Source organism: Hypanus sabinus, chromosome 14, assembly GCF_030144855.1.
Source record: "Hypanus sabinus isolate sHypSab1 chromosome 14, sHypSab1.hap1, whole genome shotgun sequence".
NCBI classification, from domain to species: Eukaryota; Metazoa; Chordata; class Chondrichthyes; order Myliobatiformes; family Dasyatidae; genus Hypanus; species Hypanus sabinus.
In genome coordinates, this window is record NC_082719.1 from 70,159,372 (window position 1) to 70,174,408 (window position 15,037).

General features: G+C 41.3%; 1 protein-coding gene across 1 annotated transcript; it reads left to right on the forward strand.

The window, feature by feature from the left end:
* Positions 1 to 2,611: 2,611 nt before the first annotated feature.
* Positions 2,612 to 14,382, forward strand: LOC132404497 (granzyme A-like). The gene is made up of 5 exons (XM_059988651.1): positions 2,612 to 2,688; positions 10,384 to 10,614; positions 11,504 to 11,657; positions 12,646 to 12,903; positions 14,233 to 14,382. Exons 1-5 carry the CDS (start codon positions 2,612 to 2,614, stop codon positions 14,380 to 14,382), a joined length of 870 nt encoding a protein of 289 aa, XP_059844634.1.
* Positions 14,383 to 15,037: the final 655 nt, after the last annotated feature.

Genomic DNA, 15,037 nt, shown 5'->3' on the forward strand with positions numbered 1-15,037 from the left:
ATGTTTTTTTTATATATATGAAATTCAATAAAAAGATTGAAAAAGAAAAGGATTTATGAGCATTTGGAGAAAGATAATCTGATTAGGGATAGTCAGCATGGCTTTGTCAAGGACAGGTCATACCTTACAAGTTGGATTGAATTTTTTGAGGAAGTAATAAAACACATTGATGAAGGTAAGCAGTGGATGTAGTGTACATGGATTTCAGTAAGGCATTTGATAAGGTTCCCCATGCAAGGCTCCTTCAGAAAGTAAGGAAGCATGGGATCCAAGGAGACCTTGATTTGTGGATCTATAATTGGCTTTCCCACAGAAGGCAAAGAGTGGTTGTAGATAGTTTGTATTCTGCATGGAGGACAGTGACCAGTGGTGTTCTGCAGAGATCTATTCTGGGACCTCTCCTCTTTTTGATTTTTATAAATGACCTGGATGAAGATGTAGAAGGTTGGGTTAGTAATTTCGCTGATGACACAAAAGTTGGGGGTGTTTTGGATATTCTGGAGGGTTTTCAGTGGTTACAGCGGAACATCGACAGGATGCAGAACTGGGCTGAGAATTGGCAGATGGACTTCAACTCAGGTAAGTGTGAAGTGATTCATTATGTTAGGTCCAATTTGAAGACAGAATATAGTATAAATGGTAAGACTCTTGGCAGTGTGGAGGATCTGAGAGATCTTGTCCATGTCGACAGGACACTCATAGCTGCTGAACAGGTTGCCAGTGTTGTTAAGAAGGTGTATGGTATGTTTGCCATTATCAGCCATGGGTTTGAGCTCAGGAGCCGTGAGGTAATGTTACAGTTATATAAGAACTTGGTCAGACCCCACTTGGAGTAGTGTGTTCAGTTCTGGTCACCTCACTACCGGAAGGATGTGGACACCATAGATAGAGTGTAGAGGAGATTTACAAGGATGGAAGGAGTACCTTGTGAGAATAGTTTGAGTCCTCGGAGTGACGGAGGATGAGAGGTGACCTGATAGAGGTGAGTAAGATGATAAGGGGCATTGATCGTGTAGATAGCCAGAGGCATTTCCCCAGGGTTGAGATGGCTAACATGAGGGGGCATAGTTTTAAGGTGCTTGGAAATAGGTACCAAGTGGATGTCAGGGGTAAGTTTTTCCACACAGAGAGTGGTGGGTGTGTGGAATGCACAGCTGGTGGTGGTGGTGGAGGCAGATACAATAGTGTCTTTTAAGAACTTCTTAGATTGGTACATGGAGCTTAGAGAATTAGAGGGCTATGCACTAGGGTAATTCTTGGCAGTCAGTAGAGTAGGTTACATAGTCGGTACAACATTGTGGCTGAAAGGCCTGTAATATGCTGTAAAGTTGCTATGTTCTATATTCTATGTAGAACCGTCACAATTTCACTTTAGCATGCGAATTACAGGTTTCTGTCACGCTCTCTGTGTCTTCTGCCTTTGCGTTTCCTGTGAGTGTGTTTCCATCAACTGTGGTCAGGTCTGGTGTGGTCGGCTGATGTTCATCTCTTAGGATCTCTGTACATTTGAGCAACAGGAAGGTGGTTTAACCACAGTCCTGTGTTTCCAGTGGCTGCCTCGCCGAGTCTGCACACAGACACAAGTGTTATGTGTTAAAAGTACCGTCTGTGGTCTCATCCACCCCTAACAGTTGGCATATTTCCTTCATCACTCTCCCTGTGAAATGTGCTCCCTGATCCGAGTCCAGCTGGACTGGGGTTCCCCACCTTGGGAGGATTTCCTGAACTGGAATCCATGCGGTAGAATCCATCCTTGTTGGGAAAGCCACTACCCACCGGGTGAAGTGATCGGGAATTACTAGACTGTAGCTATTCCCCCTGTTTTTGGGTCGGGGTCCCAAGAAGTCAATCTGGATGTTTCCCCAGGGTCCCTTTGGCTGTGACTGATTTGCCAGCTGTAGATTTATGCCCTTACCAGAGTTACGCTGGGCTCATTTGAACCAATGGTGGCAGAATTTCTCAACAGCCCGCCCATCCCTGGCCACCACCAGTCCTGCCACAGGGTCGTAATCATGCTCTGCCTTCCCTGATGCATCACCCCATGATATAATTCCAGTCGTATCTCCCTAACACATGGTAGTACCATGAATCCTTCCTCCCCGTGTGCCCAGCTCCTCTCTGGTCCCTCCTTTTGCACCCTTTCTCCTCCATGTCTCCTTCCCTTCTGCCTCCACCTCTTTATAGAATTTGACTAAACCGGCTTCTGTCATTTCTTCCTGCAGGCTTGCAGTTTCAATTGGCTGTTGTTCCTTCTTCTCAGTGATGTCTGCCCACTCGATTCCTTTCTGCTCCTGACTCTCCCCTTTCTGGTCAGCTTTCACTTTGATGACTGCCACCCCTGCTGGCAGACTCACTGCTTCCAGCGGTTTTTGTATTAGGTGCCCGTGCCGAATACCCAGCCTTCTGCTATCTGTGACTGCTCTCTGCCTCCCCCCGTCTTCAGGAGCTCTATGGGGTATGGGGTGTGTGTAGTCTGAGTTGTCCCACACTACAACTGGTTCATTTACTTGCACTGACCACGCGGAGCAGTCTGAAGCTCCTAGGCAGCAGGGAAGTCTTTCTGCAACGGGTGTCTGTTTGAATAATAGGCCTCTGGCCTTCTTGTATCCCCATGGACCTGCAGCACGACTGTGTCGAAGTGCCCTCCCTCGTTGCTGCAGTACAGGTGAAAGGGGCGAGCCACATCGGGTAATACTCGCTCAGGTGCAGAGACCAGGGCTTTCCTGATATCTGTAAAAGCCCTTTTCTCATCTGGCTCCCAACTCACTTCCTCCAGAGGGGGCTTCCCTCCTTTAATCAAGGCCTAGATCAGGTGCTGTAGTGCTGAGATCCCTAGAATGAAATTACGACAGTAATTAAATAGACCCGTTACTTTCCTCTCTCCCTTCATGTTTACTGGGCGGGGCAAGAGTCTGCTTGCCGAATCTCTGTCACCTGACCCTGGGAAATGGTGTAGCCTAGGTACTGTACGGTTTCCTATCTGAGCCTTTTCTGAACCGGGTTACCGAACCAGCATAAATGGAATACACCTTGGAGTCTGGCATTACTTTAACTATAGTGTTTATTAGTAAACTAAGTAATACAGTACAATAAAATGCAAAAATATGAAGCAGGTTAGCAATAATATATACAAAAGTGTGGAAATAGTAATCAAAGACCAAGCTCTTTCAAAGTCTAGGGGTAAATGAATAGTCTTACGATGGTGCAGAGTTCAATCCAGTTCAGTTTAGTTGAGGTTGAGGTAGTTGCTGGTGTACCGTTGGAGAGAGAGAGCGAGAGAGAGAGGTGATGCCGTTGCTGTCGAACCTTCGGTTATCTTCCTGTCCTGTTATGGTCATCAACTGTGACCCCGTTCGACTGTTCTTCAGAGGTAGACCTGTCAGCCAGGCGAGGGTGGACACACAAACAAGTCCCCACTTTCACACACTGTGAGCCTCTGATCGATTCCCTTGCTGTGTCTCTGTCTTTCTGCTTCCTCCACCTCTAACTTGAGTCTCTCTAGCCTCGTGTTCCAAACACACCTGGACCTCCCCTTTCCCTATAGGAAAGTGCTCTAACACCTCCGCCTTAAATACCTTCACCATGACATGATATTCAGCTATCTTCCATTGTATCTCTACCTTCGTCATCCCTTTCTTAACCTCCGTGAGTTTCAAGGTCTCCACAACTTCCCACAACTCATCCTTTTTAGCTTTCTGTAAGTCCTCCAGGTCTGGTCTTAACATAAAATCTTCAACATCCATTTCTGCTATTTTCCTTTTGGTTTTCCACACAGCCAGATCAGACGAGGGAATTTACCCCAATCAATTCAACAGCCCCCAATTTGACATTCAAATCCCAGACAAAGGCCCCAATTTGTCTCCTCTATTGGCTACTGTGGGAAGCAAGGGAGAAGATTGCTGAGCCTCTGGCGATGATCTTTGCATCATCAATGAGGATGGGAGAGGTTCCGGAGAATCGGAGGGTTGCAGATTTTGTTCCCTTATTCAAGAAGCGGGGTAGGGATAGCCCAGGAAATTACAGGCCAGTGAGTCTTACTTCAGTGGTTAGTAAGTTGATGGAGAAGATCCTGAGAGGCAGGATTTATGAACATTTGGAGAGGCATAATATGATTAGGAACAGTTTGCATGGCTTTGTGAAAGGCAGGTTATACCTTACAAACCTGATTGAATTTTTTGAGGATGTGACTAAACAGATTGATGAAGGTAGAGTCATAGATGTAGTGTGTATAGATTTCAGCAAGGCATTTGAAAAGGTACCACATGCGAGGCTTATTGAGAACGTAAGAAGACTTGGGAACCAGGGGACCTTGCTTTGTGGATCCAGAACTGTCTTCCTCATTGAAGTCAAAGAGTGGTTGCGCTGTTGAAGTTCTTCAATTTGCCTGTCATTGAATGCCTGTTAAAATTGTTGACCAACAAATACAGCTTTCTTAATCTTGACATCAGTTATTCTGTCTTGAATAATGAAGACAGAGAGGAGCGGAGTGATGATGGCACTAAACGGCAACTCCTTTGCTTGCATCCTCAGAAACAACTCTTTAATATCATTATTTATCCCGTTCCAAGTTCTTTTGAAGACCCTGACCTGGAGTTAATGCTAACTACGGTTCTTTGTGGGATTGGGACCCACATTCGGAGTTTTATAACCGGTCGTTGTTGTTTGGCACGCCAAGGGCTCGGCCTAGGTGTCCATCTCAGTTTTGGAGGCCTAGGATCTCGGGGCTCTGGAGACAGGTGGATCGAAGGTCAGGGTCACAGCAGGATACCCGTGTCATTTCGGGGGAGTCGAGATATCTATGGCTGTGTGCCCAGATCTTTGGACAAAGAGCTCGAAAAAAAAGCAATGTAATGGACTTTTAACATCGTATACCAGCGAGTTGTTTGTTATGTCTCCCCATTCACTGTGAAAACGAGACACCGCTTTCTCCCTTATTAGGGAGAGAGAGAGAGAGCCTGTGGTATGTTGAATACCGGGTGAAATGTGAAGTCTTTGGGGTAACTGCAAGTCTCTGTCTTTACTGTTGCTTTGCTCACACTTGACTGCTCGGTGGAGGGTGTTGATGCTTTTTTTGCCGGTGGGGAGTGGTATTGTTGCTTGTTGCCACTTATGTGCGGGAGGGAGGGGAGTGGGGGGAGCTTTGGGGTTCTAACATGTGACTGTTGTTCATTCTTTGAGGCATTCCTCTTTTTGTTAATGGCTGTGAAGAAAAAGCATTTCAGGATGTATATTGTATACATTTCTCTGACATTAAATGTACCTTTGAAACCTTTGAACAGAAATAACAAATACAGGTGATTTCAAGAAATCCTGCGTATTAGGCATATTTCATGGTGATTTTCATGATCCATGAGACACAAGACAGTATTCAGGAAGCAAAATCTTTGATGTCTGGTGCTATTGGCCCTTTCATTCCAACAAACATATCCCCAACTACCATCTGGGTGATGGATATTGCTGTTTGCTCTTTACAAACTTCACAAATCTGTGAATAAAAGGATGCCATCTATATTAATCCAGTGTAATCATATCATTTTGATTTGGATTGTAAATCCAAAAAGTAAATGTAATAAAGTGGCATATTCAAATGATATTTCTCAAATTTAATGGTCTTTTAAGACATCATTTAGTATGCATTCACATAGAATCTAAACAAATATGTCCTGCATGTTATCAGGTTAGTCAATGAAATGTAAGGAGATAGACATCAAAATGAAAAGCAAACCCTCAGTGAAACTCTCAAAATTATGGCAATGTTTTGGAGCCATTTGGACAGACACATGAACAGGCAGACAATGAAGAGATGTGGACCATGTGCAAGCAGATGTACAGTGTAAATTGGCACCATGAACAGCACAGACTTAGTGGCCTGAGGACTTTGCTATTCTGCTCTATATTCTATGTAAGGATCATGGTCACAAGAAAATTGTAGAAAGCCATTTACTTTTAAAGAGGATCTGAAAGTATCATTTTACAGAGTGTTGTTGTTCGTCCTTCAGAATCAAAGATGACCACGACTTCTGTCAGGTGGAGGGTTTGTGACTATGGGTCTAGATGTGACTGGTGAGGCCAATCCAGGCCCTGAAAGCTCGCCCACGTGTGGGACACACTAGGGTAGGTGCTGCAGTGGAAGTGGAGGTGCTGATTGTAAGTCCGAAGTTGTAACAGGCTCGTGAGAAGCAGTTCATTTCTCGCTGCATCTTCTGCTCTGTGCTGGTGTTGAGGGCGCAATCATCAGCGAAATAGAGGTCTCTGATGATGGTCTCCTTTACCTTTGTAACAGCCTGTAGACGCCGGAGGCTGAATAGCCCACTGCCAGTCCTGTATCTGACGTATGTACCATCCTGACAATCGTGGAAGGCATCATTCAGCATAGCAGAGAAGACCATGCTAAAGAATGTAGGGGCGAGAACGCATCCTTGCTTCACACCGTTCGTCACTGAGAAGGCTTCTGACTCATCACCACCATCCAAAACTTTCACCATCATGCCATCGTGGAACTGCCGAACAATCATGATGAACCTGCTAGGGCAGCCAAACTTCTCCATTATCTTCCATAACCCATCTCTGCCGACCGTATCAAATGCCTTGGTCAGATCGACAAAGGTCATAAAGCGGTCATTGTGCTGATGGGCTGAACGTTTTGGAGAGATTTTACATAGTAAGAAGAGCAGAAAGCTATGAAAAGATAACAGAAGGCAGATGGTGAAGTAGAAACAATCTGGTATCATTCAGGACTGGTGTCAAGAACATTTCTGCACATTTTGTGAGATCCTTCAAATGGTACTGGGACTGTGCTAAGGAGAAGGCAGCTGTCAACAACATGTTAGTCTAGATACGTGAAATGTCTTCACTGTATTTAAGCAATTTATAATCAGATTTAAAAGATACTTTTCATCCTTTAATAATATAAAGTTTCAAAACTTCTATTACCAGACCTTGCCTACCACAGTAGCTAGCATTTCAGTTGGTGGACTACAATTCATGGTGTTTATTATTGATTGGAGGCATGAGTCTGAATCCTACCCTGGCAGCTGGAGAGTTTATGCTGCAAAGTTATTGTAAAGTGACAGTTGCCTTCAGCTCTGGTGACAATAAAGTTGTCAAATCTCCATCAGAAACCATTCTGGTTCACGAATATCCTTCAATCAAAAATGATCTGGCATCATTACCTGTTTGGGCCTGCTTGGAAGTCCAGACCACTGACAATGTTGACTTTTAATTGCCTCTTGAGGTGGGCTAGTAAGAGGGCAATTAGGAATGGGCACTAAATCCCAGTTTTTCCAATGATAATCATACTCTGTCCATCTCACATAATCCGTTTATCAGTTTATCCAGCTTTATTAGATAATCTCTAATCCTTATAAACTCAAGAGGCTACAGACATTTTTGGAATGACAGCAAAGAAGAAATTGTATGTGTCTTTTATGTTTCAAGGATTGAAGATGTTCCAAAGTGTTTCATAGTAATGCTCAGACAACAACTGAACTATGCTATTCTTCTCTGAATAGGGCCATCGTCATTTTTATATCTACTTGAGGAGCTTATAAGAGTCTTAGTTTAACATCTCTTCCAAAAGTTGACAGCATCAACAAGAGAACCCTTCATTTCTATTGCTCTGGACTGTTGGCCTGGTTTACTGACCCCAGGTTGATTTACCAGTGAGTGAGAACGATTATGTGAACTGGATTTTATCAATTTAGATCCTGATCCTCTCCATAAGGTTATAATTTCCAGGATCTGATGTTGGACGTTAGTCAGAAACAGGAAATCTGAAGAGATTCCATGTGATAGCTATTCATTAGCATCAGTCCAATTACACTGGATCACAATTTGTTTCAAAAGTGTTGTCTCCTCAAAACTTATTTTTGTTTATGATAGGCCGCTTGAAGGTGAACACAATACAATTTTTGACTAGCATAATGTAGGAATTTGGAGACACAAGAAATTAACTTTTATTGAATATAATGCATTTAATTGAATAATGGTGTTGATGCTTTGTAATAGTTAACAAAGCTAAAAATGTTTTGTGGATTTGTTTCGTTAAAATGTCCAAAAAAATCAGCCAGTTGCTCAGATACCATTTCTCAATGACCTGGTGAAAACTCATTATGTTCGTCACTGACAGCACCAGGATTTGCAGCGAAGAAGTCTAAGTGGGAATGCCAGAAGTGAATCTTTAGTGACATGTTGCACTTCATGGTTCTGTATGCTTGAAACACGTTGTCAACCAGCTATTCGTAGTTTGGTGCTCTGTAGTTGCCAACATTCTTGAGTGATTTCCATGTGATGTTCTCTAGTCCCACTAGAAGTTCTTCAAATTGTCTGTCATTGATTACCTGTTTGATTAGTGAACCAACAAAAATATCTTCCTAAATCTTGGCATCAGATATTCTGTCTTGAATAATGAATTGAATTAAAAAATATAGGCGATTTCCAAAAAAATGGTGCATGATAGGGAAATTTCATTATGATTTTCATGATCAGCAGGCCAAAATCTATAAGATGCACCCTGAAATATTCAGGAACCAAAATCTTTGATGTCTGATGTTATTGTCCCTTTCATTCCAAAAGTTCTATCCTCCACTAGCATCTCAGTCATGGATATTCCCATCTGCTCTTTATAATCTTCACAAGTCTATGAACAAATGGATGCCATCTATATTAATCAAGTGTAATAATATCATTCGGCCTTGGATTGTCAATATTTGAAAGTAAATGCCATAAAGTGGCATATTCAAATGATGTTTCTCAAATGTAATGGTCTTTTAAGACATCATTTAGTATTCATTCACATAGAATCTAGACAAATATGTCCTGCATGTTATCAGGTTAGTCAATGAAATGTAAGGAGATAGACATCAAAATGAAAAGCAAACCCTCAGTGAAACCCACAGTATTTGCTGAAAATTTCTGGTTTGCTTTGACCCTGTCATGTGACTTTCCATAACTGATATGGATTCAAATTAGAAAAATCAGCAAATCTTCATGTTTATTGGTGGTTGGGGGGGGGGTGTCACTAAAATAAATAAACCATTTCCCTCTAATATAAATTAAGCAAAAACTTTGCTGTGATCACAGAAGAAACAATGATGTACAATCTGCTTGTTTTGTCCATTGTCATCTTCCTAGCTCCGGCATGTAAGTAACAAAATAAGGAATATTTAAACACCTTACATTCATGGAAGATTTTATTTTAATTATGATTAATTTATGATGCACATAATAAACATAATTTGTGATATTCAATGTAAATTTTCAGTGATAGCTGTAAGAGTATTTATCTTCTATATAATTGGCAATGGATGTCTATTTGTTTTTCCTTGTAATTTTATTTCTCATTTGGAGAGGACAACTATATAAAATGTGGTTACAAAATTTCAATGAGCAACATGTCAAGCAGCATCTATGGAGGGAAGGAAATTGTAGAAGTGTCGGCTTCTGCTGTTTCTTGTTTCCCCTTACTCTACTATCACTTCTCTTGCAAATCTACTCAATAATATTAAATTTTTATCTAAGTATTATTATACTGAGGATTTAATTCTGTTGAGTAGAATTCCAAGTGGTAGCCATGGGCCCAAGCTATGCCTGCCTCTTCATAGGCTTTGTTGAACAGTTTATGTTGGAATCCTTCCCCGGTCATATTCCCTACCTCTTCCTTCACTACATTGATGACTGTATTTGCGCTGCCTCATCACCATTGCACTTGTCAACATTATCAACTTTGCCTCGAACTTCCACCCGCCCTTAAGTTCACTTGGTTCATTTGACACCTTCCTCCCTTTTCTTGATTCTTCTGTCTCCACTCTGAAGGCAGATTGTCAACCAAAATCTTTTACAAACTTACTGATTTCCATGGTTATCTAGATTATAGATCTTCCCACCTTATCTCCTGTAAAAAACACAGTTTCTCTTTCTCAGTTTCTTTGCCTTCGATGTATCTATCCACAGGAAATGGCTTTCCATTCCAAGACATCAGATGCATCCTCTTTCTTTAAAGACAAGTTTTTCCTCCCTCTACTATTGATGCTTTCCCCCATTTCCCATACATTTATGCTCACCCCATCTTCCCTCTGCTGTAATAGTGATAGAGTCCCTCTTGTCCTTGCCTACTTGCCCATCAGCCTCTGCATCCAACACATTATCCTCCGCAATGTACACCATCTGTAAAGGAAACCTACCACTAATCATATCTTTACCTCCCCCCACCCCCCGCTTTCTACAGCGATCAATCCAGTGCCATATTGGGCTGAGTCCATTACTCTCTGCACCTTCTTACACTCTTGTACAATCAAATTGCTGTGCAAGGCCATGGTACAACTACTCTAGGGTTATCCCTGTCAAGGGTAATTAGAAATGGCTAATAATTGCTGGCATTGTCAGTGATGTTCACATCCTGAGTGTGAATAAACATGGATGTGAAATAAAATGTCAGTATCTTCTATATATTGCAGATCCCGGAGCTAAAATTATTGGAGGTCATGAAGTCAAACCTCATTCAAGACCTTATATGGTATCTCTCCAACTACGTTTCAGGAACGGTTTAGTTGCTGGCTATTGCGGAGGTGCTTTGATCAGACCAAACTGGGTACTAACTGCAGCACACTGTGAAAAGTAAGCAATGTGGTGCATGAGTGAAAACGATATTTTGTGATTAACATACAAGTGCTTAGCTCCCAATCCTAGCTTTCATAAAATAATTACTTTCACACTATTGTCACAAATTCCTTAATATGTGTATCACTGTATTATTGGCGTTTATTTTTATTAGCAGGTGTCAGTTTGATATATATTCAGTGGCCACATTATTAGGTACCTCCTGTAGCTATTAAAGTGGCCACTGAGTGTCTGTTCATGGTCTTCTCCTGCTGTAGCCCGTATACTTCAAGGTTTGACATACAGTGAGTTCAGAGATGCTCTTCTGAACACCACTGTTGTAACACGTGATTACTTGAGTTACTGTCGACTGCCTGCCTGCTTGAACCAGTCTGGCCGTTCTCATCTTCCCTCTCTCTCAAAAACAAAGCGTTTTTGCTGACAGAACTTCTACTCCCTGGATGCTTTTTCTTCTTTATCACACCATTCTCTGTAAAAGCTAAAGAATGTTTTACCCGAAAATCCCAGGGGACGAGCAGATACTCAAACCATCCCGTCTGGCACCAACAACCATTCCACAGTCAAATTCACTTAGATCACATTTCTTACCCATTCTGATATTTAGTCTGAACAACAATTGAATCTCTTGACCATATCTACAAGGAGTAATTTACAATGAGCTTGTCTGATGAACACTTAGAAACAATTTCAATCAGGAGTATAGTCTTGGCCCTTGCTTGGACACTGATTGGCTTTTGGAATTTGCACATTAACTACCAAATATAATGTTGCTGAATTGTATATTTCCATAAAGTTTACTATTTGATTGTTGCCTTCCTGATGAATTTCTGTAAACTATTTTTTAAGCAAAGTGTGAATAATAATCTATTTTTTTGATTGGTAACAGAACTATTGCATCAGACTGGTATCTTCTAGCAGTTCTTGGAGCACATTTTCGTTTTAAGAATGAGACAAGTCAACAAAGGCTGCGTATCATCAGACAGATTTCCATTGCAAAATACAACAAGAAAACTAAGAAAGATGATATCATGCTGCTGCAAGTATGAATTTTTTTCTCATTCTTACGCAGTGTTTAAAATCTTTAATTTGCTTATTAGCAATGTTTACTTTACTGAACAACAACTGTTGAATGGCTTTTGTGACTTGGATGAAAATTATTGATTGTGGAGAATATTAGTATTGGCAATGATCCCTCCCATCCGTCCAACAGTCTCCTTGATTCCCTTCCATCAGGCAGGCAGTTCTATAGAAATATGACAAGAACTGTGAGGATGAGAAACAGCTTCTTCCCCTAGGCTGTAACATGACTGAACTCCCTGCCAACACCCAGGTCTCATCAGTTATGAAGCGCCAGTAGCACATACTCTTTACTTTTTAACTATGCAACTTATTATTTGTTAATTTAATTGTGGTCATATTACTTCATGTGTTATGGGATGAGGTACAGTATATGTACTGTGTTGTGACTTTGGTCAGGAGGAAGGTTGCTTTGCTTGGCTGAATACATGTGTACGATTGAATGACAATAAACTGAACTTGAACTTGAGCCTGGACAATATCACAGTTAACCTTGTCCTTGACATACAAAGGGTTAGTAAGTTAATTGGTCACATGAGTATAATTGGGTGGCTGGGTTCATTGGGCCGGAAGGGCCTGTTGTGTCTTTAAACTAAATTAACTATAAACTTTAATTAAAAGTTTGACAGCTGCTAAGTCTGACTTATTGGAGTTTCATCATTAACAAAGAAAGAGTTAGAGTGAAGAACCTTCACAGTAGGATCAGTGCTTTATGACCATCATCCACACCACAATTTTCATGACAAATTATCGATTCCATCATATGAAATGTAATTGATATTGAATTTTATTGGTCACTTTTAACTGAGTCTCTGTCGCTTTGAACATCTGGAAAAAAAGAAAGAATTCTGGAAAACAAAAAAATTAAATAGATAAACTAACAAATCATTCAAGATATTCTTCACATTTAGGAGCACACATCACGTGAATTCAATGTTTTTGTGTCAACAGCTCGAGACTGATGCAAAAATCAACCGGTATGTGAATGTGCTCAACCTTCCCAAAGGAGGAATCACCGACATGAAATCTGGAACAAGGTGCACCGTGGCAGGATGGGGAAGAACAAAAACCAGCAATTACTCTGACACACTTCAAGAGGTGGAGGTCGAGGTAATTGATCGGAAAAAATGCAAAGGCATGTATGGACCTATAATAACCCAGGACATGATCTGCATTGGTGACCCCAAAGGCAGAAAGAATTCATGTAAGGTGAGTATGCTGTGTAGTCACATTATCAGTAACATTTCTATCAAGCGATTGCATTAAGTATAAAAATCCCAGTGATTCACTGGTGCCTTCTATAGATTGAAACTTTCCACCCTTTCTCAGTGTCATTGTGACTGACTCTTATCTGCTTTCTGAAGGGCTACTCAGTTGCATTAAGAAGTCCAGGCATTACCTTAGGGAAGCTAAGGGAATCTAGATTAGGCCATAAATGCTACACTCACAGGTAATGTCCACGTCCGCAGGTGAATTAAAAAAATAATAATCAGATAAGAAAATGTGTATGTGTTGATTATGGAAGAACCATTTTCTTGCATGTTCTAGAATCTCATATCTAGGCCCTGAATTTAGATGTCAACATAACTTGCTATGACTTCTCTACCAATAAACTTTGTCTACCATCAGTGTGATGATGAAATAGGCAGATGCAAGATAATAGAGTCAATCCAGAGAAATGTAAAGTATTGCCATGTCTAAAATGTAAAGAGAATTTATTCTAAATCGTGTCAATTTGAAAATAAGGATCATGCTAGATCTAGTGCTCTGTCTGATCCTAACATCCAGTTGGGACAGAGTGGATCAGTCTGTCTGACCCATGAGGTGCCCTGTGAGACAGGCCAGGCTCGGGACGCCGAGCAGAATCAGGAATTGGATCCTGAGGATTTGCCTCCATGAATATCCTGACAGCCTTCAACAGTTCACAGTGAAAAATGTCAGAGATGATTAAAAACTGCACAAGCATATTTAATAAAAATTGTTTAAAGACAACTGAACATAATAGCAAATAATTAAAAAGGTTAAAATAAATAAATTTAATAGGTCACTTCCCGTTATTTAGTTGTTTCACAGATCAGTGACTCCATTCAGTGAAGGAGGTTACTGTTCTTGTGTCAGCTAGTCTTGCTGAAAAGCAGGGGGTCGGTTACAAAGTGAATCTGGCCAGATGCACGAACTGGGTTCAGTGGAGAGTCGAGTGGCAGAGTGGAGGGACAGCTACACCAGCATTTGACATCTGTTTCATTCTGAACTTCCACATTCCACCAGAATTTGAAGTCAAACTGAAGTACAGATTGCAGATGGCTGACGGTTTTCTACACAATGGCTAATTTAGGAATAAACTCAATCCAGGCCATGGGAAACATTCCATGAAAAGACACTTTGTGAGTCCAGTTACCTACAAGTAAACTCAAACCTCCTCGGTACAGCTGGACACGGATAATGAATTGTGATGTGATGTCAAACTGACAGTTTGCAGTCTGTCACTTTAGCTAATTCTGCTCAATTGTCACCTTTATCTTTTTCTCTCTCTTCCAGGGTGATTCAGGCGGCCCTTTGATATGTGACAAAATGTACACTGGGATTGTGTCCTTTGGTGAAAAAGGATGTCCATATCCCCTAATTCCTCGGGTGTACACTTTACTAACAAAGAAATACATTGATTGGATTCGGGATACAATTGGTTGACCGCTGAAGAATGCTGAAGAGCTGAACTGAGTTATCACAATCCTACTTCACTCTGCTTTACTTACACTGATGCTCAGTTAATTGGCCTAGAGGGCCGGCTTGCCTCTATCCTTACCTTTTCTGTTTTGCATAAAATGTTACAGCAAAGTACAATGAAAAACAATAATTATCAAATTCCTTGCCTTGTGAAATTCCTGTCCACTGATGTAAGTTATGAAAGTGAACTGAACCACATGTAGGTGACATTTTAGACCAGCAGCAGTGACTTGCTTTGCACCAGAGAGATGTCGATAGTGGAGGCAATTAGATTGTGAGATAATTAGGATTTGCATTAAAATATCACAGATTGATTGTGGAGTAGCTTTATAGAGGTTGTCGCAACTTCATGGACAGAGGGGCTGCCCGGTGCTGTGAAGTTCCTTGTTCTATCAAGTAAATATTTAACTTTGGAACTGAATGCTCCTCTTGCACTATCAATGATCGAATGAGATTTACAGGAAGATGTTGTTCCCTGCTTCTCATTGCTAACTGTCACAACTCCAACAGTGACCTCAGGTCAGCTGCAGGGTCATCAGCCAGGACCACCACTCATTGATATTTCTCTCCCTTAGCCCTGGTCCATCTCCTGGTGGCACAGCAGTGACACGGGCCTCCC